Genomic DNA, 23,366 nt, shown 5'->3' with positions numbered 1-23,366 from the left:
GGCCTTCCAGGTGGGGTGGGGGCTTTTGATCTCCCTCATCACAGTGAGCGAGAGCAGGAATAGGCTGTTTGCCAGCAGCAGAAGCTGCACCCCAGTGCTAAGTAAACGTTTATCCATACTTATTCAAGACTACGTCCCTCCAATATTTCAAGTAGTGTCTGTGTAGTGGAGAGTTAGATAAACCTGATTTTGAGTCCTAGCTCAACTCTATTACCAGGGATCAAAACGCTCAGCTGTGAACAATAAGCACACTACCTAATAAAGCACCTGGCCGAGCGCCCACACAAGTAACATGCAAATGCATGATAGTTCCCATCCCTTCAGTTGGTCAAAGCCCTAATTTTGGATATCATCATTCAGCAACCTATATTTCACTTAAAAATGGATCTTATCTTTTACATAGTTTCCCTCAAACTCACAGACTGATTACACCCCTAAACTGAAAATCATTTAATTCATTATGTTTACTGAGGTCAATAAATGCTAGTCCAAGTTGTTATTTATAGTCCCTATGCTCCAGGAAGCCAAAGTCACACCAAAGCAAAGGCCCTTAATCAACAAGTGTGGTATATATTCTATAGTTAAACTGTCTTTCAATTAAGATGTCAATTTGTAACTTCCAGATATGCTAAGATTAAAATCAATATACTGAACCTTAGCACCAGTGCTACACAAACCAGTAATCTCACATTATTGATGGTGGGAATGTAGAATGGCACAACTTTTCTAGAAGACTGTTTGGTAATAGAGAGATTTAAAAGATACATATTCTTTATTTTTATTTACCCCACCCCCCCCCCCCCCCCCCCCGTGTCCATTTGCTGTGTTCTTCTGTGACTGCTTCTATCCTTCTCAGCAGCACCGGGAATCTGTTTCTTTTTGTTGCATCGCCTTGTTGTGTCAGCTCTCCGAGTGTGCGGTGCCATTCCTGGGCAGGCTGCACTTTCTTTTGCGCTGGGTGGCTCTCCTTACGGGGCACACTCCTTGCATGTGGGGCTCCCCTACGCGGGGGACACCCCTGCGTGGCAGGGCACTCCTTGCGCACATCAGCACTGCGCATGGGCCAGCTCCACATGGGTCAAGGAGGCCCGGGGTTTGAACCGCGGACCTCCCATGTGGTAGACGGACGCCCTAACCACTGGGCCAAGTCCACTTCCCAGATACATATTCTTTTGACCCAGCAAATCCACTGTTAGGAATATATCATGAGGATAATACTGGACAAGTGGAAAATGAAGTATACAAGGACATGCTTCAGAGTTATTACTGGTAATATTTTAAACCTCAACAAAATAAATTTTAATTATGGGATAGCCACATATACTATTCAGACCATAAAAGAGATAAATCCATATCTATCATGAAAAAAAAAGGCAGAAGAAAAAAAACTCATATTACAAAAGTATTTTATAAGGCACGAGCCTATTTTTGTTTAAAAAACAAATACACACATAGAAAAAAGTCTGAGAACAGCATAATTGTCTCTATGTGGTGAGATCATGTGTTACTTTCATTTTCTTCACACATTTTTTTTCATTCACTCTCTGGCAATCAACAGGCATTATTTTTATAATTAAAACCAGTGATTTCCAATCTTATGGGGAGAGTGTTTTAGACAAAATTTCCTTTAATTCTTATAATCCCATGAAGTATGACAAACTCAGTTTACAGGTCAGGAGGCTGCAATCTGACCACAATCCCACAGCTTCAGGGACAGTGAGAGGGGACTCCAGGTCTTGCAATAGTCAGGACTCCTAGCACGCCTGAGCTTCTTAGACCCTCTTCACCAGGTTTCAGCCACTGCAACATGTTCCCTCGGGCTGCGGTGTTCTCCCCACCCTGTTCAGCAAAGTTCTACTGAGAGATGGTATAGCTTTCCTACAAAATCTAGTGACGTCTTTAGCAATTATCTCACACTGACGCATCTGATTTTTACTAATTTGCGTCTTCCCCACAGAAGTCCACATGCTCCTGGAGGGCAGGAACCTACTGCTCTTAGCCCTGTTTTCCCCAATGACTCAGCATAGCATTTTATGCAGAGCATGCTGCTAATAAATATTTGATGAACAAATGAATAAAGAGGTAACCGGTGAAGTCTTTCTTATAGCCATTGCCCTAATATTACAGAAAATAAATAAGAGTCCCACCCTGATCAAGAGGGATGCAGGAAAGTAGTTTGTGTTTACTATTGAAGTTAAGTCGGTATCAAAGCAAACAAGATTGTTACAGATTCATGATGTTAAATTTAGGTCCCGAGGTGATTACAAAGAAAATACTGGAGAATATGCAAGTTTATAGAAACTGAAATCAGAGTACAGGTTGCCAGAAGTAGGGCAGGAGGATGGGGGAGTTAATGCAAAATGGGTGTAGGGTTTCTGTTTGGGGACTGTGAGAGTTTTAGTAATGGAAGGTGATCATCAGGGTGCTGCAACACTGTGAATGTGATTAATCTCATTCGATGGTTTCGCACGGGAGTGGTTGAGATGGGAAAGCTTAAGTTGTATACATGCTCCCACAATTAAAAAAAAAAAAAAGACATTAAAAAATTGGAGTATACACTATTAGCTCTATATCAATGTTACACTGTTTGAACTTAATAACTGCCCTGAAGATGGTTACACAACTGAGTATCTTTGTTCTTAGGAAACGTACATGATAGATTTAAAATGTCTACACCTACATTCAAGAGATCAGAAAACGGACTGATAAATAGACAGACAGATAGAAAGAGAGATACAGCAAATTTGGCAAATGTTAAAATGGTGGATCTGGGTATCTGGGGAGCAGAGGTATACTGGAGTTCTCTGTGTGTGATTTATACTACTTTTGTAAGTGTCCTGTAAACTTGAAAGTAGCTCAAAATAAGATGTTAAACAAAATAGTAAAGTAAGTCCAATGTCAATTCAAATCTTAGCGGCAAGCCCCATGTTCAACTCAGGTTCTTTCTCTTTCCTAAATGAGAGTTCTTTTTTGTTTTATATTTTCAAAGTGCTTTTGCTGAACGTCTCTCTCATGTAATTTCGCCTTCACCATCAATGAAATTAAACTCTACCAGCATTTATCTGTGATTCTTCCAGCTCTCTTTTATTTGTAAGAGTGTCACTGGGGGAACGATTATGAAACACACCTAAACTTAGGTTCAGACTGCACCTCTACCTGGAATAAAATGACACTTTAAGTAAAAACTATTCATCATTCATCCATGATTTATTTACTGGGCAGCTATTATGTGCAAAACACCATATTCCCTTATCCAGAAAACTATTAACTAGCATCTGTGCTTATTGATAAAACTGATGCCCATTATAATCTAGAGTAAGGGTCCATAAACTTCAGCCCAAAAACCAATTCAGGCCTGCCGCCTGTTTTGATAAGTAAAGTTTTACTGGAACACCACCACGTCTGTTCATATATGTATTGTCTATAGCTGTTCTGGGGCTACGAGGGCAGAATGGAGTAGTTGCAAGACACAGCATAGCCCATGAAGTCTCAACTATTTACCATCTGGCCCTTTACTGAAAAGTCTGCCAACTATGACCACTAAAAGATGCCAATAAGCCATTTAACTCTCAAAATATTTTTTATTCGCTATATTTTTAGAAATAATATACAATAGACATGCAATAAATAATTTTATATTAATTCTTTGAAAACCACCAATTCAATATTATATATGGTAACATTCTATTCCTTGAATCATATTCTCACAACCAGTGATGTCAGAAAACACCATTACCATACTTCAATTCATCAAACCAAATCTGTGTTTCCTACAAGTCATGGAACTTTAATTCTGACTCCTGACAAGATTAACAGTTTCAGACTGAACAATCTCATTATTTTTAAATTCAGGCCTCACATAGAAAACCATCCTCTCCCTTGATAGTTATTACTTCTCTGAACATATCTCTGGTTTCACTGTGTATATTTTAAGGTTCCCTAGTGCAGTAATTCAAGCATAATAGAGGCTAGTTTTGTTCCTGAGTAAAAAAAGAAGATTGTTTCAAATATAATTCCTGACGATCTTGGCACTTTGTAGGCTATTTTAGCTGTACACTACCCTGGACCAGTACATTCAGGGAACAATGTAGATACACTACATTTTTTCCCCTGGGTGGAAGCAGTCTATATCTACAAGTGTTTTATTAACTCCAGTTGCAATATGCCTTCAAGACATTTCTTTAAAAAGTTTTTACTAACTCACTAGCTTTAGAAACTCAGAAAAAATTACACAATGTCTCAGAAAAGCCTTCAGAGATCACTAAATCTAAATAGCTTAATTCATAGATGAGAAAGATGAGGCTTAAATGACTTGCCAAGGCCCATTCACTAATTTTCATTAATTTAAACAGACATCTATTCAGAAACTTATAATGATGTCCTATACATGAGCCAAGTACTGTACTAGGATCCAAGACAAAAAATTTATCTTATTAGATAATAAATTGAATTAATCAGTCAGACTTTCTGCACTGAAATAGATACACTTGGAAGAAAGAGATAAAATTAGTGGATAACTGGAAAGCATCCTCTTTTCCACTAAGAAAGCTCTCTTATCTTTTAGGGAGGTAATCCAGTATACAGGTTAAGAGTACTCAGTCTAGAACCAGGCTGCACAACTTTGCATCTTGTCCCTTCCTCTGTGTAACCCTTGGGTAACTTACTTAACAGCGCTGTGCCTGTTTCCTGATATTTATGGGGATAACCAGGGCATGTAACAATCCTTACAAGCCTGATGCATGTAAATGCTCAACAAATGCTAGCTATTATTATTATTGTTATTTTCCTTAAGGAGTTTTTTTATTAACACAAAGGAAAGTAATCAAAATATGGAGAAAGTGCCCTTAAAGGCACTATTAAAATATAATTAAAATCACTGTAATAAAAATTAAATATAAATGGGAAAGATAAAAAGCAAATCGTTCCTAAAAGGACAATTTATACATTAAATCCTACATAAAATACATGCACTAGAAGTCCTGCCCTTAATATTATTTTTCAACCAATTTTATTTTCATAAAGCATACAATTCATCAAAAGTGTACAATCAATGATATATGGTATAATCACATGGTTGTGCATTCATCACTCCAATCACTAGAGCATTTTCATTATTCCAATAATAATACTAAACTTTTATAGAACGTTCTTAATATTATTAAAAACAAACAACTGAAGTCATTTTAAAAATCTTTCAAGAAAGAGAATAAACAAACACTAATGTCATAGTCTTCCTGGGTTTCACTAACGGGACAGGACCAGGTAGATTCAAAGACTGCTTAAACATGAGTGCCATGGCCCAGTGCTGTCCCTCAATAAGCTACATCCCAATAATTATTTGTATTTTCCCTTAAAATAAATGACTGTTACTTTCACTCAGAGTGCTGTAAATAAGTTATGCAAAAGGAAGGGTTTTGTATCTCCATCTCTTGCAGGGACTTCTTTCAAGCTGGAAAGCCATGCCAGAGTCAAAGAACTCTGGGTCACCTATAACTGTGTGTCCTTGGAAAACTCACTTAACATGTGTCTAAAATTCATTACCTCATCTATAATTTGGTGCTAACATCTACCACTAAGATAGGAAAAGGGAGTAGGTAACATGAAATTTATATGAAAATGCTTTGGGAGTGGCTCACACACATACACACATTGCTAGTCCTGACCCCTTTCTCCCAGTAAGTCGTGGGTGAGGAGGTCACGTAGTGCAGTAGGCTAAGGTTAAACTGCAAACTGTGTGCGCGTTATAGAGGCCTGTATCATTTCTGTTCTAAGTTGTATCTGGAAATATAAATCCTTGTTCTAGTCTCAGATTTGGGACTCTAAATATGGGACTTTTCCCTTATCTACAAAAAATTTAACCTCAAATATTAGCATTTTAAAGACCACCATAATTCTTGCAAGACATATACAGGCCAAGCATCTCTCTATCTAGCACCCTCAAACTCGTAACAAAGAAAATCGCAATCCCTATTAGTACATTTCTTCCCTCCATCAGCACAGACCAAACACTGCTATGTGAAGATAAAAATCTTAAAAAAACTCTTAAAGAGGTATTTTGGAAAATTATAATATTTATGTAATCAATATAAAAATCTGTTACTAGCTTTTTCCATAGCTGAAAAGGACTTACATTAAAACCCCAACAGTATTGAAAGAAAATATTAAAACTTCAAGCTAATATAACTTCATACTAGATGGAGCTATACAAACTATTAAGCTTATAAGGAAGGAAATGTAATCTTATATTGGGGGTTGGGGATAGAGTAGTGTGTGGCCTCTAAGAACCTTCAGTCTCCTAACAACAATCAGTATCAATGGAAGTTTAAAAAAGGGTTAAAAAAAAAATGGTGTAACGTCAGTGCCATTTATTGTTTTACCACAAACAGAATCATCTAAATATTCCAATGTGCAGGTTGTTGGAGGGAATTTATAAAGTGAAAACAAAATTCAGGATTATCTTTACAACAGCAGTATTTGAAAAGAAGCCTTATTAGAGTAATTTAAATAAAATGCACTTCAGTGATGCTGTAATGCCTTAAATGAATTTATTTAGTAATTAGTAATTTGTTTACATTAGTAAACTAAAAAATATTTTCTGGGATTTTTTGCTTTTGAAACCTAATTTATCTCTACCCTAAAAGATGAAGAAATTTGAGGATTATAGATGTCAAGCATTTGCTTAAGATCATGGTACCAGTATCTGATAGGGACCTGATGCAATTCAGGCTAATATGCAGTAGGTGCTTTCAATCACATTAAAAACAAAGGTTAAAAACAATTTTTCAACCAGCTCCATGTAACTTTAAAGGACATCCAGAATGATAAATTATAGGTAGGTGGCAGTTCATGAAAAATAGGTAGTTTGGTTTTGTCTTTTTTTCTTTCATTTAAAATTTTTTTTTAAAGATACATAGATCACACAAAATGTTACATTAAAAAATACAAGGTTCCCCACTACCCCACTCCACACACACCCCCACTCCTCCCACAGGGACTTCTTTCATTAGTGCGGTACATTCATTGCATTTGATGAGTACAGTTTGGAGCACTGCTACCCAGCATGGATTACAGATTACACTCTCTCCCAGACCATTCAGTGGCTTAGGTAGTTTATTTCTATCTAAATACTCACATTAAACTTGGACCCTGTTAAGTACCATTTGACTTCTTTGTATTCTTTTCCTCTTTTTACATCTACATAACTAAAATAGTCTTGACACACCAACATCTAAGTTTAAAATTTTTACCATCATTTTATAACAAAATTTCAATACCTCCTATTTAAAGAATATGGAGAAATCGCTCTCCTGTAAATACTCAGGAGCTAAGCCTGCAAAAATGTGAACCTGGGAGTTGTTCTCCCTCTCTGCATGCTACTCCCACCCCCAGAGGGTCAGAAAATAAACAAAATACACAACTTCCAGGGAGCAGAGGGGATCCAGAACAATCAAGAGAACTGAGACCTTAGACCATGTATCCTTATTACATCCCATTTGGCCGAAGAGACGGAGCCAGAAAGGTGATCCACTCGCTCTCGACAAATTTCTGAATTATACCTGACAGTTAAAGTAGGAGCTCTACCGCCAGCACATTGTACTCGAAAATGCTGAATCAAGTGGCAACATTTATCACGCCTACCAGGTCCCAAGCCTGGCGTCTCTATCAGTTATACAAACGGTCAGCTATTAAATATTAATGGCATTCCATTTGCAGCGGAGCGCTGGCGAGGAGCTTCCTGCTACCAATTTTTTGTTATGAAAAAAAAATAAAAATAAAAAAATCCTTATTTTTTCAGTTAAAATCCCAGGCCGCCAGAATCGCTCAGATGGCCTGTGGCATTCGGTGCTGCCCAGGGGAGGCTGACAGGACCACCCCCAAATCCTGGAAAGGAGCAGGGGCGCCGGGGAGGAGGTGGGGGGGGGGTTACCACAGGTATCGGGGGGCCCCCGTTTCCCTCCCCCCCAGCTGTCAGCGACCCCCCCCCCTGGGGGCGAGGCGGAGCCGGGCGGTCTGCACAATGCCAGGCGGCGGCCGGGGAGACCGGGACCCCGGGCGGGGGGCGCGGGGGCCACTTACCCAGCAGGAGCACGTTCTTCCCGGCAGGGAGCTTGGAGCGCGAGCGGGTGGAGACCTCGCTGAGGATGCAGGACCTGGCGGGGAGCAAGGCGCACGCTGAGGCCGGGGGCCGGGGGCCGGGGCCGCGCGAGGGACGGGCTGGGCCGCGGCGCGCCCGGGCGGGGGCTGCCGAGAAGGCTGTGGCCCGGGCTCGGCCCCGCAGGACCGCCCGCAGGCTCCCGAGACGACCGCACAGGGAGGGCGCAGGGAGGGGTGGGGTCGTTACCAGAGGTTCTGCCCGTCCTCGTCGTCCCCCGCCGCGGCGCCCCCATTGCCCGCCGCTAGTTCGCTGGCCAAGGGGCCGCCCGCGTAAGTCGACACTAATCCCGGCGGCGAGGTACCGAAGGCGCCCACTCGCCCCGCGGCCGCCATCTTGGTCGGACAGCGCCACTCCCCGCAAAGCTGAATGAGCGAGGCGGCGGCGGGAACCCGGATATGGGGTGTGGTCTCGCGGGGGCGGGGCGGGGCCTACGGGGGCGGGGCCCGGGGCGCCGGCCGACGCCGACACCTCCGCGAGGACGGACTGCGCGTGCGCTGCGGGCTGGCGGGCGCGGAGGGGCTGCGCGTGCGCGTGCGCGTGCTCAAGCGGCAGGGCGGGCCGTGCTGCTCGGTTCCCGGGGAGGCTGGCCTCGGCCGGTGGAGCCGCCCGTCCCGCAACCCTGGGCCGCAGCGGCGTCGGCCGAACCGCGCCGCCTCCCCGCCTCCAGTCGGGTTCCCGCTCCCCGCGGCCGGCGCGGAATTCCGGGTCCGGAGTGTGGCGCTGGTCCGGGCTGCCTGGGCTTTCCCAGGTGGCCACGTGTTCCGCAGGCCTCGGACCCCCTGAGGGGCAGGTTCCCCCGACGGGGAAGTGTGGACGGGGCTTGTATAAGATCCTCCGATTCAGGTTCAGGAAAGACCCACCGTGTAGGTCATCCGGTCGACACACGTTTATTCAGCGTTTACTACGGGTTCGCAGAGTTGCTGCTGGAAATAACACAGATGGAAAAGACTCCCTAAAATAACGCCCTTTCTATTAGAACTTTACCACTAAAATATCTTTAAATATCTGAGCCCCACGTCCAGGAGGAGTCGACAGTGTTAAGATTCTCTCCTAGTACACGTTGTGAGAACAATTAAAGTAGGCTGCTGGTCTTTGCATTTAAAACTGAGACTCAGACATACCTGTACATCAGTGTTCATGGCCCAATATATAGTTCAGTATTCATGAGAGTCAGAAGTTGGAAACAACCCAACCACCCATCAACAAATGAGCAAAGTGTATATACAATATATATTCAGTCAAAAAGGAATGGCTTTCTGATACAAGCTATATGTAACATGGATGAGCCTTGAAAACGTGCTGAATAAAATAAACCAAACAGGAAAGAATACCTATTGTAGGGTTTCGTATATGAAATATCTAGAATAAACAAAATCTTACAAAGGTTGGAGAGGTAAGGAGTTGCTTAATGGGTACATAATTTCTGTTGGGATGCTGAGAAAGTTTTAGTAATGGATGGTAGTGATGTAAATGTAATTAATGCCACTGAATTGTACTTAAAAATGGTAAAAATGAGAAAAATTTTTTTCTATTTATGTTACCACAGTAACATTTTAAAAAATTAGTCTGGCCTTTGTATGTTACCTCTATCATTCCGTATTTGAGAATCACTTGCTATTAATAGTGTATGAACTGATGGACGCTATTATGCTAGTGAGAAAATTCACAACTAAAGACTGTGTTTGCTTTACATTAACGTTGCAGTTACAAGCCTGGAAGGCTTTGGAAGCTGGCAAATCTGAGCTCATATCCAGCTCTGGCAATTTACTGACTTATGGAACCTTAGGGAACTTGACCTCTCTGAGTCTCACTTTCTTTAACTGTAAGAGGGGGATAAAAGGACCTAGATGTGATAAGTCGTATAAACTGGTTTAGAACAGTAACTGACAAATCTTTTTAATAACATGCTTCTTTTACCTTTCAAGCCATCGGTAGCTGACCAATCCCTGGAGATGATGGCGCTAAGGAACTCCTGCAGCTCAAACCCTTCATTTTCCTGTTTGTCTTTTTGGGGAAGGAACCAGAACCCTGCTTTGGGATCGTAGGTTTTCTGTGGCGACTAGCAGGAGGGACCCCTAGGGGAACCTATCTAGGTTTTTAGGCCCCTTTGAGAGTTGGGTCATTCTCTAGAGGTTGTTCACTCACCTTTTCTGTCCTCGGAGCATTTTATTCTCCATTTATATACAGAGTTGCCAGTTCCATGTCATATTTGCTTAGCCTGGGACTTATTTGCTTTTTGAGAGGGTTAGGCTTCTAATACTCATGACTTCTGGATGTCCAGCTGCCCACTTAAATTGAAGTTAAAGTTGTATTCCTTCTAGTTTTATAATATCCCTCTCCAGCATCCTTCCCTTAAGATGCCTAATAAAAGTGGTCATTTTTGAGTGCCTGCTATTTACCAGGTACTCTGTATGTTGTGATTTGCAATCCTCATACTTTATAAAGTATGTCTTTCTGTTTTATAGTTGAGAAAATTGAGAATCAGTGAAATTAAGTAACTTACACCAGGTCACGCAACTCTGAAGCAGAAAAGCTGAAATTTTGACTTTCCACTCGTTAAATAGCCTAAGTCAAATCATGTTAGAATAAATGTCCTGGTAACTCTGTTACAGTAAATACCTTCTATGGAAATCTCTATATAGTAAAAATAGGGAACCTATGTACTATAAAGAAGTCTATAGAATGAAAGAATTCAACAGTCCCTTGGAATTTTTGTTCATAGGAAATTGAGCTACTTCCTATTCTATGATTACTTTTTCTTCCTCAAATTTTTTTATCCTTAAAATTAACACTGTCTTATTTTTCCTTTGTTTAGATCTCTGTTTCCTTAGCTGTAGTTCAGTCTCAAATTATTGCCCCAGTTGTACAAAACTCCTCATTAGATATTCTAACAATTTCATCTTCTTGAGGACATTTTTGTTAAGATTTATTTTTATATGTTCATTCATTCCCCTTCCCTCATTGTTTGTGCTCACTGCCTGCTCTCTGTGTACATTTGCTGTGTGCTCACTATGAGTGCTCATCTTCTCTTTTGGAGGCACTGGGAACTGAACCTGGCACCTCCTATGTTGGAGAGAGGCATTCAGTTGCTTAAGGCATCTCTGCTCCCTGCTTTGTTGTGTCTCTCATTGTCTTTCTTCTTTGTGTCTCCTTGTATGTCATCTTGTTGTGCCAGCTCGCTGTCTTGCTCATCTTCTCCAGGAGGCACTGGGAACTGAACCCATGACCACCTATGTGGTAGGTGGGAGCTCAATCCCTTGACCCACATCTGCTTCCCTTGAGGACATCTTTAAGAACCTTCTGGCCTGCTCCAAAGGTTGTATATATCTAATACACAGCTGACATCCTGGGATCTCCTCTCACCATTGTTTCTGGGGGTTTCCTTTGCCTTATTCCTATGTCTTCTTTCTTGCTTCCCTGTTTTAGTGGAGAACTTCCTCCAATAGTTTTATGAGAAAGGGTGCATGGTAAGTTTTGGGGGACCTTGTGTATCAGTCAGGGCCCAGCCACGGAAAATGGCATTTTTAAAAAATGAAAGTTTAATGAAGGGACTATTTATGAGGTATAAACAGGGTTAAGAGATGGGACTAGCAATAGTAGTAAGCTTTAATACCCAAACCTGAAGGGGCAGGAGGGATGAGTGCCACGGCTGTAGGAGAGGAATGTACAAAAAGAGCTAGGCCTCCAGGAAAGGAACATGACACCGAACTCTCTCTTTCAGCCCCTGATCTCCTTCTTGTATCTCCCATTGGCCAAAGCCACCCAGAAACCCATGGGTAGGGAACCAGTGAGAAGCAGGTCTCCCTCCTTGAATACAGAGTGAAGTAGAAAAGGTTGGAGAGTGAATCTGAAAAGACAGATGCAAGAGATCCAGCATACCTTGCATGTCTGAAAATGCATTCCGTCTACCCTCACTTGATGATGGTTTGGCTGGGTACAGATTCTTAGGTTGCATATTATCTTTCCTTAGGTTTGTAAAGGCCTTTACCCCTCGTCTGCTAGTCCTAGCGTTGCCATTGAGAAATTCAAAGCATGCTGATTCCTAATCCTTTATGTGTGTTCTTTTATATCTCCATGGAAGCTTTTAGAAGTCTACATATTCCCACTAACCCATCTACCCCCCCCTTTCAGTATCTGTACTTCCATACTCTTCCTTCCTGCCGGTTACCATAGAAAAAGAATCCATATTCTTAACGTAAAGCTCTCCCTCCACTTATGCCCTAGATCCCATCTCCTCTTGCCAGCTCAAGGACACTGCTCCAGCAAATCTTCCCTTTTTCTCTACGAAATCATTTTTCAGTCCCCACTAGGTCGTTTCCATTAGCTTACAAACATACTTATTAATTCTCCCATCTTAAGAAAAAAAAGAAAATTCTCTTAACTTCATTCTTTCACCAGCTACTGCCCCATTCCTTTTTTCCTCCTCAGCAGCAAAATTCTTTGAAAGACTTGTCCTTAATGATCGTCTTCAATTCATCTTACCCCCTTGCCTTTCTAGCCCGCTTCAATCAGGCTTTTACCCCTGTGACTCCAGAGAAACTACTTTTATCGTTGTCATCAACGATTTTTGTTGCTAAATCCGCTGGTAAAATCTCAATCTTTGTCTTTCATGACCTAATAGCAGCTCATGATACAGTCAACACTCTCTTCTCCTTGATATGCCTCCCAGGCCACCACTTTCTCTTGTTTTTTTCCCCTTCTTCATCACTGCTCTTTCTCAGTCTCCCTTGTAGTTTCCTCATTTCTTTGGCTGCCTAATGTGGGAGTATCCCAAGGCTCGGACTGGTTCTCTATCCAAACTCACTCCCTTGGTAATCTCATCCACTCTTGCTGCTTCAAATTCCATCTATATGATAAAAACTCCCAAATGCATTTTTCCAGCCTAGACCTCTCTCTGGAACTCCAGGTTAATACTTCTTCCTGCCCGTTCTGCATCTCCACTCGCATATCTAGTAACCTCTCAAATGCAGTCTGGTAGACCTATCAGAGTGAATTTCTGATCTTCCCATACAAAAGTTCCTCTCCCCATGGCCTTCCTCATGGGTGGCAACTCTGTTGCGCAGGCCAAAAATCTGAGTCATTCTTGCCTTCTCTATTTGACTCACATCCCACACTCAATCTATTTGGAAATCATGTTGTCTCTGTCTTCACTATAAATCCACAATCCAACCTTTTCTCACTCATCCAAGGATTCTATGTTGGTCTGAACTACTCTCATTTCTTGCCTGATTACTGTATTTTTTCTTCAACAGCAGCTGAAGCTATCCTGTAAAAAACATCAGATCAGATCACTCCATTGCTCAAAACCCTATAGTGGGGAAGCAGATGTGGCTCAAGCAGTTGGGTGCCCACCTACCACATGGGAGGTCCAGGGTTTGGTTCCCAGTACCTCCTAAAGAAGATGAACAAGACAACGAGCTGACGTGATGGGCTGGTACGGCAAGGGGACACAACAAGATGATGCAATGAAGAGATACAAGGAGGAAATCATAATGAGAGACACAACAAGCAGAGTGGAGGTAGCTCAAGCAATCAGGTACCTCCCTCCCACATGGAAGGTCCTGGGTTCAATTCCCAGTGTCTCCTAAAAAGAAGACAAGCACACAACAAACAGACACAGAACATATAGCAAGTGCAAACGATGGGGGGGGCGGATAAAGAAATAAAATAAATATTACAAAACAAGAAACAAAACCAAAACAAACCATGTAGTGGTTCCTCAGTTTGCAGAGTAAAAGCCGAAGTCCTTATGTTGGTACACAAGGCCCTACTGGCTGGCTCTCCTTGCCTCTCTGACCTTCTCTGCTGTCCTCTCCCACTCCATTTCTCCACTCCTGCCATGTCAGCAGCCTTGCTATTCCTGGAACCTGCTGTGTATCCCTTTACTTTATTTTGTTTTGTTTTATTTATTTCTTAAAATTTATTTCTCTTCCCTCTCCCCCTCCCGCCCCAGTTGTCTGTTCTCTGTGTCTATTTGCTGCGTCTTCTTTGTCCACTTCTGTTGTCAGCGGCACGGGAATCTGTGTTTCTTTTTCTTGCGTCATCTTGTTGTGCCAGCTCTCCTTGTGGGCGGCGCCATTCCTGGGCAGGCTGCACTTTCTTTCACACTGGGCGGCTCTCCTTACGGGGTGCACTCCTTGCACGTGGGGCTCCCCTACGCCGGGGACACCCCTGCATGGCATGACACTCCTTGTGCGCATCAGCACTGCACACGGGCCAGCTCCACATGGGTCAAGGAGGCCCGGGGTTTGAACCGCAGACCTCATGTGGTAGACGGACGCCCTAACCACTGGGCCAAGTCTGCTTCCCTATCCCTTTTCTTTAAGCCCTTTACTCTAGCTATTCCTTCTGCCTTAAAAGAGGTAAGGAGCTGTACAAGCCATTATCTTCCCCGGATGTTCTCTTAGCTAACTCCCTCACCTCTGCACAATTTTTGCTTCTTCCTGAACTTCTCAATGGGATCTACTGTAAACACCCCAATTTAGCACCCTTCCCTCCTGGAGTTTCAGATTCTCCTTACCTGGCTCCCCTTGTGTTTTCCACAGTACTTATCACCTTGTCACATTCTAGGGTATTTCCTTATTTGTTAAACTTAAGCTCCCTGAGGGCAAGGATCTTCCCCTATGCGCTTCACTAAGGTACCAAGCACAGCAGGCATTTGGTGAAGATCTGCTGCAGGCACGAGTAAATGAATGAATCTGCTCCATGTCAACAAGATTCTAAAATTCAGGATGATGTGTGAGAGTTTGTATATGTGTGTTTTAAGAGAAGAGGGTAGAAATTGTTCAACATCTGAAAGCAAGAGCTCTCTTTTATGATATTTTAACCATTTTCAATATAAATCCTTCTAAAGTGTATTGGGCAACCCCTCTCTACTTCTACAGGTTATATGAATACAGATTTATCTTTTTCTGGGCTGGGGGCTCCCTTAGGCTTATCAGTAACAGTACCCTGCTGTTACACCGGAAGTGCTTAGAGGGATAAAGTGGAGGTAGCCCGGGAGGGGTCTGCCCTTTTAGTTTGGTTTCTAATTCAGCTGAGCCTCAGGGCCCCGGAAGTGAGAAATGGGAGGTAACCTGGAGGGAGACAGCTCCCCTCTGCACTTCTGTCTCCCAGGAGCTACAAGTTTTTCCTCTCGGCTGGTCTCTGTTCTCTTATCAGCTAGCATCCTCTGCTTACTCATCAGTTTCCTCAAGGCCACCCTTGGGTGTTTCTCTCAAAAAGGTGACCACTTGGCAAGCAGAAGAGCTCTGCAAAAAAATCAGTTGGCTGGGAGAGGAATGTTCCATTGGACTGAGGCGCTGGATTCAGAACCACTTCTTCCTGCTGGATACCGCCCTCTGTGTTGGGGAACCAGGACTAGGCGTGCAGCACTCGAGCTGCGTCCTGTTTCACCCGCTGCCACAGGCTACCTCTGCCATGTTGTCATAGAAGACCTGCTTCGCCTACCGCACCAGATACTGGCAGTCACAGTTGATACAAATGCTGGCCTGAGCCAAAACCAAAACAAACAAAGCAAGGAGGAGAGTAGACAAAGTTTGACTCTCTGAGCGACTCAAGTAATAAAATGTGTTGCAAAGGATTTCAGTGGTTAAATAGTTCTGTCCCCTACATAATATATGACTCTATTGCTTTTTACAACTCTGACATTTGAGCCAAAACAGCCATGCTAGAATTTGCAGCCCTTGCCCAACATTCCCAATCATGTATCCAGTTACAGAGAAAGACCTAAAGTTGTTCTTTTTTGCCTCCCCTTGAGTAATGTTTACCTAATTCTAAATATCTCCTTAGAATGAATCAGATCATGGGTATCTGATTCATTTTTCAGTCACCAGTCTCTCTAATTACAGACCTTAATTTATCTTCTGCTACTCCTCTAGGGATTTTTTTCAGGTGAGCCCTCACAGAACTTCATATCTTAACACAAAGAAAGAGACAGGGAACCACTATTTGATGGGTTTTTTTTTCCCTTCATAGAAAACACCAGATGGGAAGTGGATTTGGCTCAACTGATAGAGTGTCCGCCTACCACATGGGAGGGCCAGGGTTCAAACCCAGGGCCTCCTGACCCATGTGGAGCTGGCCCATGCGCAGTGCTGATGCGTGCAAGGAGTGCCCCCCCCACGCAGGGGTGTCCCCCGTGTAGGGGGGCCCCACATGCAAGGAGTGCGCCCTGTAAGGAGAGCCGCCCCATGTGAAAAAAACGCAGCCTGCCCAGGAGTGGCGCCGCACACACGGAGAGCTGGTGCAGCAAGATGACGCAACAAAAAGAGACACAGATTCCCAGTGCCACTGATGAGAATACAAGTGGACACAAAGGAACACACAGTGAATGGACACAGAGAGCAGACAACTGGGGGGTGGGGGCAGGGAAGGAGAGAGAGAGAAATAAAAAATAAATCTTAAAAAAAAAAAACAAAACACCAGAAAGATAATTTCCTCAATTTCTTGGTCTAATGTAAAATCCACTCCCCTGACACCAACCACCCCTGCCTTTGTCCCCGGTGCCCACCTTTTTAAAAATAAATTTATGCTCTGTGTGCATGTGTGTGTGTTTCTGTGCAAGCATATTTTAAGATTAAATTTCACAGAGAAATTTGCTTATAAATGTATCGCTGAAAAATAATACCCACTGAATTTTTTTAAAACTTCAGGATAATGTGATAACTGGAATTTCCTTTTTACTCCAGACTGAGCACCTCACCACAATATCCATATCCATTCCTAGAAAATGGGTGATAGATGGAATGATAACAATGTACAAAATCAACCCGCATGCACAATGAATTGAGTGGACAATAGGTGAAATGCAATGAAAATCAAAGAATCTTATCTTTTAGGCTGAAAGAACATTTTCCATCTAAGTGTTTTAATGACCTAATACCTTATCATTCAACACAGAACAGACAGGATTTTTAGAGTGCTTAGTTGTTGTTTTAATCTATTTTTACTGTGAAAAGAAGAAATAAAAAGGCTCACAAAGTTACATAGTATTAGTTAGATATTTATTACATATATTTTTGGAGGATCTTATTTCCTTGTAATTAAATACTCTGAAATTCAAATCCATTCCTTTTTTTTTTTTTTTTTTTTTCAGGTACTGGGGCCAGGGATTGAACTCTGGACCTCATATGTGGGAAGCCAGCACTCAACCACTGAGTCACATGAGCTCCCCTGAGCTGTTTTTTAAATTTGTTTGCTTGTTGTTTGTGTTTTTGTTTTTAGGAGGCACGGGCAACCGAACCCAGGACCTCCCATGTGGAAAGCAGGTGCTCAACCACTTGAGCCACATCCGCTCCACCCATTACTTTTTAAAAAAATTGATTTTAATGCCACTTACTTCTTCGATGGCCAATGTTGTACTCTGCCACCAACTTGCTTCAGATATCTAATAACTGCCAAAAATAGAGATCTGCCAATACTAGGTCACAAAGGTAATGGAGATTTTCTGTTTGGGGGCCTCTGTGCTGGACAAAGGGAAGAATTTATATGAGATTGCCTGGTATTTTTAGAAATGTGCTATCTTGCATAGCTACAGGTAATTTCATATTCATAACAATTTAGTCTGCTTTAGTCTAGAGCTAATTATGATTTCTCGTTGCTAAAAGCAAGGCTGGAATTATAATGTATTCTATTCTGTACCACCACCACTACCAAAATAAGAGTGTCTCTTTTCTTCCCTCCACATGGGAAAGAGGATGAAAGGATTGCTCAGTGGGAAATGTCTTATAAGCAAAATGAATCACCTGTTTTATACAGTACAAGATAAAAGAGTTGTTTATGTAGAGATATTTAAAGCAGTTCTAATGACCCTAAACTTTTTTGGTAAAGTAAGTTGGCTAGTAGTGTGAGCATGGGATCTAGGGCAGAATGCCCATTCTAGTCCTTCCTTAAAGAGTCTCAGGATTGTGTTCAGTACTGAGTCAACCTGATCTTCTCTTTCAGTTCACCCATCAGAAAATGAGGAATAACCACCCAACATACTAGAGTTCTCACTCTGTATGTTGTTGTCTGAAAACATTGACTCTAGTATAAGAAGTTTATTTGCCATATAATCTTATGGTTTAAAATTTTGTTTTGGGAAGCGGACTTGGCCCAGTGGTTAGGGCGTCCGTCTACCACATGGGAGGTCCGCGGTTCAAACCCCGGGCCTCCTTGACCCGTGTGCAGCTGGCCCATGCGCAGTGCTGATGCGCGCAAGGAGTGCCCTGCCACGCAGGGGTGTCCCCCGCGTAGGGGGGCCCCACGCACAAGGAGTGCACCCCATAAGGAGAGCCGCCCAGCGCGAAAGAAAGTGCAGCCTGCCCAGGAATGGTGCTGCACACACGGAGGGCTGACACAACAAGATGGCGCAACAAAAAGAAACACAGATTCCCGTGCGGCTGACAACAACAGAAGCGGACAAAGAAGACGCAGCAAATAGACACAGAGAACAGACAACCGGGGTGGGGGGCGGGCAGAGAGAAATAAATAAATAAATCTTAAAAAAAAAAAAGGAAAAGAAGAAAGGAGAGCAGTAAAAATGGATGAATCTTAAAGACATCACGTTGAGGCAGCGGACTTGGCCCAGTGGTTAGGGCGTCCGTCTACCACATGGGAAGTCCACAGTTCAAACCCCTGGCCTCCTTGACCTGTGTGCAGCTGGCCCATGTGCAGTGCTGATGCGTGCAAGGAGTGCCCTGCCACGCAGGGGTGTCCCCTGCATAGGGGAGCTCCATACGCAAGGAGTGCACCCTGTAAGGAGAGCCACCCAGCGCGAAAGAAAGTGCAGCCTGCCCAGGAATGGCGCAGCCCACACGGAGAGCTGACACAAGATGATGCAACAAAAAGAAACACAGATTCCTGTGCCACTGACAACAGAAGCGGACAGAGAAGAACATGCAGCACATGGACACAGAGAACAGACAACTGGGGGGGGGAGGGGAGAGAAATAAAATAAATAAAAATAAGTCTTAAAATTTTTTTTTAAGTAATAGCAATAGTATATATATATTTACCTTTAATTATATTTTTTTCTAAAAGCTACATAGATCACACAAAATATTACATTTAAAATATAAGAGGTTCCATATACCCTCACTTCCCACCCCCACCCCCCACTGCTCCCACATCAGCAACCTCTTTCATCATCTTGGCACATTCATTGCATTTGGTGACTACATTTTGGAGCACTGCTGCACCGCATGGATTATAGTACACCTTGTAGTGTACACTCTCCCCCAGTCCATTTATGGGTTATGGCAGGATATATAATGCCCTGCATCTGTTGCTGAAATATCATTCAGGACAACTCCAAGTCCCGAAAATGCCCCCACATCACACCTCTTCTTCCCTCTCCCTGCCCTCAGCAACTCCTGTGGCCACTGTCTCCACATCAATGATACAGTTTCTTCCAAGCAATATTATATTCAATCTAACATTTTAGACTCTCCACACCATCAAACCTAAGTACTGGAGCAAACAGTGTTTGATAAAGTGATAAAGTGAGGAATATGGACAGCTAATTTTCATCATTCAGATGAAATAAAATGTTTAAATTCAATCCTTAAAGTGAGTTCAAATCTAGACTCTGCCACTTACTAGCTGTGTGGCTTTGGAGGTGTTTAAATTCTAAGCTCAGTTTCCTCAGCTCTAATGGTGATGTTGAGAGAAGTAAACAACAATAATAAAAACCCGACACCGTGAAAATACAATAAATATTAACAGCAATGGTTATTGTTATCGTTTGAGAAAGACTCATAAGGCTGTTTTGCAGAGCAGTGTTTCTCGAACATTTTTTTTTTAGTGTGAAAATAATTCTTTATTTTCTGTTATTACCTACCCATCCATAAAAGAGAGTTAGGGTCACAGTTTTAGCTCTTAACAGAAAGTGAAGTAGGAGGCAAATTTACATCCATCATATGCAAGTAATGGACCAATTTTTTAAAATTCAGGCTATCTTGAAAGCTTGCAATATACCAGATATTGCTGTGTATTTTCTAGTGACAGAATGCCAGTAATGGCTGACAGTGGGTGTTTTTATATAATAGCAGGTGTTTTCTATAATATGTTGCTATGGCTCAAGAGGCTGATAAACATATTAGATGTGTAGAAGTAACTTAGATACCTAAAAGTCTAAACACAGGGATTTGGGAGTATGTATGTTGCAATTCCTAGACAATCAGTTAGGGACAGGATGTAGCTTAAGAGTTTAAGTGTCCACTTCCCATATATGAGGTCCCAGGTTCAATCCCCAGTACCTCCTTAAAAAGAACAAAAAGAAACAAACAAAAAAATCAGGGGGGTGGTCAATCATATATATGGACCAAATTAATACTTACCTCTGGGTAGTAAGTATGTTTGTAAATACAAAAATTTATTATATTACACATTAGCATGAGTGCAGCGCATACTCAGAATCATAAAATACCAGCACGAGTTTTTATCCATCATTAAAAAATAATTATTTCCTTCCTAATAAGATGTCAGACCAGGTGATAAGATTAATAAATCTAACCCAAACACATAATTTTCACTGTACAATTTATCTTTTAGCAGTATTTGGGGGAAGGAGATGTGGCTCAAGCGATTGGGCTCCCATCTACCATGTGGAAGGTCCAGGGTTCGAGTCCCGGGGCATCATGGTGAAGGCGAGCTGGGCCACGTGGAGTGCTGGCCGGAGCGGAGAGCTGGCACAGCAAGATGATGCAACAAAAAGAGACACAGAGGAGAGACAATAAGAGACACAGCGGACCAGGGAGCTGAGGTGGCACAAGAGATTGAGTGCCTCTTTCCCCCTTTGCAAGTTCCCAGGATCAGTTCCTGGTTTTGCCTAAAGAGGAGACAAGCAGACACAGGAGAACACAACAGTGAATGGACGCAGACAGACGGGGGCGGGGGGGAGGGGGGAGGAGAGAATTAAATGAATCTTTAAAATAAAAGTATTTGGGAGGGTTTCTCGGCCATTAAGGTGCACTCAAATTCACTGGGAACCTCCTTAAAATGCAGGTTCTGATTCAGTAGGACTGGGTGGGGCCCAAGATGCTGCACCTCCAGTGAGCCTCTAGGTGGATTGCCATCCTGCTGGACTAAAACAAAGGCTATGCAGGAGAAAGAGCAGAGACTTTGAAATTATCCAGCTATGGATAGGAATCCTGACTCCATGAGATGTCAGCGATAGGACTTTGGCAAGGCCTTACCTCTAAAATGGAGATAATATATGCCTTTCTAGTTAAAAACCATTTTTATTAAATGAAAAATATACTAGAGCACAATCTGGCACATTTCGGCTTAACAAATATAAGTTCAGAAGCAGACTTGGCCCAGTGGTTAGGGCATCTGCCTACCACATGGAAGGTCCGCGGTTCAAACCCCGGGCCTCCTTGACCCATGTGCAGCTGGCCCATGCGCAGTGCTGATGCGCACAAGGAGTGCCGTGCCACGAGGGGTGTCCCCTGCGTAGGGGAGCCCCACATGCAAGGAGTGCACCCCATAAGGAGAGCCACCCAGCGCGAAAGAAAGTGTAGCCTGCCCAGGAATGGTGCCGCACACAGAGAGAGCTGACACAACAAGATGATGCAACAAAAAGAGACACAGATTCCTGTGCCGCTGATAAGGATAGAAGCGGTCATAGAAGAACTCACAGTGAATGGACACAGAGAGCAGACAACTGGGGGGGGGGGGGCGTGGCAGAGGGGAGAGAAATAAATAAATAATAAATCTTAAAAAAAAAAGAATATAAGTTCAATTTTTCAATTAGAAATGCTTTACTGGTCCGTTCAGTGTGGGGAACTGTGAGAGTTTCTCTGCCTGAAAGAGCTAAAATCCCCATTTCCTTTGAAAATGGCGTACAAGTCTATCATTATGAAATGAACTTCAGCACTGGTTTGAGAGCTTGCCACTGCGCGGGCAGCATATAAAGTCATGCCACGTGTGGGAGGAGATGAGCCAACGCTCCAGGCAAGCGGTGGGGCCTGGAGGCAGAGTGGGCCGGATTCCTTCAAGCGGGGATAATTGAGAAAAGAAGCCATTTCACAAGGCATTTCATTTTCCTACTATTTTTTATCCTCTTTTATTCTGGAAAGTTTCAAACACACATCAAAGTAGAGAGAAGGGTCTAATGAGTCACATGTCCCCATCACTCAGCCCTAGGAGTCTGCAGCACATGGCCAGTTGTATTTCCACTTGACTCCCACCTTACCTCCCTATATCTGAGCTATTTCAAGCAGACAACATATTATCTCACCCACATTATCTCAGTACATTTCTTTTAAAAATAAGGACTCTTTTTCTTTGAAAAACATACAAACAAACTTCAATAGTATTATATAATTATATATAAAAATTTATAGGGAAGCGGATTTGGCTCAATGGCTAGAGCATCTGCATACCACATGGGAGGTTCAGAGTTCAAACCCAGGGCTTCCTGACCCGTGTGATGAGCTGGCCCATGCGCAGTGCTGATGTGTGCCGGGAGTGCCATGCCACTCAGGGGGAGCCCCCACACACAAGGAGTGTGCCCTGAAAAGAGAGCTGCCTGTCACGAAGAAAGCGCAGCCTGCCCAGGAATGGTGCCGCACACAGGGAGAGTTGACACAGCAAGATGACGCAAGAAAAAGAGACACAGATTCCCGGTGCCACTGACAAGAATACAAGCAGACAAAGAACACACAGTGAATGGACACAGAGAGCAGACAACTGGGGGAGGGGGGAAGAGGAGAGAAATAAATAAAAAAATTAATCTTTAAAAAAAAAGTCTCCTTTACATATATATATATATATATAATTGCATTTATATTATACATGCAAGTATTGAATTTGTAGTATACATTTTTTTTATTATCCCCGTTACAGCTTTTTTTTTTGCATGCTATCTGCTCTCTGTGCCCATTCGCTATGCATTCTTCCGTGTCTGTATTTATTTTTACTTATTTTCCCTCCCCCTCTACGGCTTGCTTGCTGTCTGCTCTTGGTGTCCACTAGCTGCATGCTATTCTTTTTTGCTTGTCTCCCTTTTTTTTGTTGTTGTTGCATCACCTTGCTGAGTCAGCTCTCTGCGGTGCTTGCAGGCTAGGTGGCGCTCTGCAGTGTGTGGGCGAGCCTGCCTTCACAAGGAGGTCCTGGGACGTGAGCTCAGGGCCTCCCCTATGGTAGACGGGAGCCCAACTGGTTGAGCCACAGCCGCTTCCTGTAGTACACATTTTAATTGTCGTTCAGTTTTCACTGTAGGCAA

General features: G+C 42.9%; 1 protein-coding gene and 1 pseudogene across 2 annotated transcripts in view; one reads left to right on the top strand and one right to left on the bottom strand.

Moving 5' to 3' along the window:
* DYNC1LI1 (dynein cytoplasmic 1 light intermediate chain 1) overlaps positions 1–8,673 on the bottom strand; it is a 46,928-nt gene extending 38,255 nt beyond the window's left edge. The window contains exons 1-2 of one of the 2 annotated variants that reach the window (XM_012530092.4): positions 8,342–8,673; positions 8,077–8,150 (exon numbers count right to left, since the gene is read on the bottom strand). In XM_012530092.4, coding sequence (XP_012385546.1) covers positions 8,077–8,150; positions 8,342–8,487 — 220 coding nt within the window. In that variant the 5' untranslated portion in view covers positions 8,488–8,673. The remainder of the gene's footprint in view (positions 1–8,076; positions 8,151–8,341) is intronic. The other variant, XM_004471112.3, reaches the window with a different exon arrangement.
* A 2,704-nt stretch (positions 8,674–11,377) lies between these two features.
* LOC101432951 (heterogeneous nuclear ribonucleoprotein A1-like) overlaps positions 11,378–23,366 on the top strand; it is a 38,938-nt pseudogene continuing 26,949 nt past the window's right edge.

Source organism: Dasypus novemcinctus, chromosome 31, assembly GCF_030445035.2.
Source record: "Dasypus novemcinctus isolate mDasNov1 chromosome 31, mDasNov1.1.hap2, whole genome shotgun sequence".
Lineage (NCBI taxonomy): Eukaryota > Metazoa > Chordata > Mammalia > Cingulata > Dasypodidae > Dasypus > Dasypus novemcinctus.
Note: the sequence above shows the minus strand (reverse complement) of the source record. Positions and strands in the feature narration are given on the sequence as shown.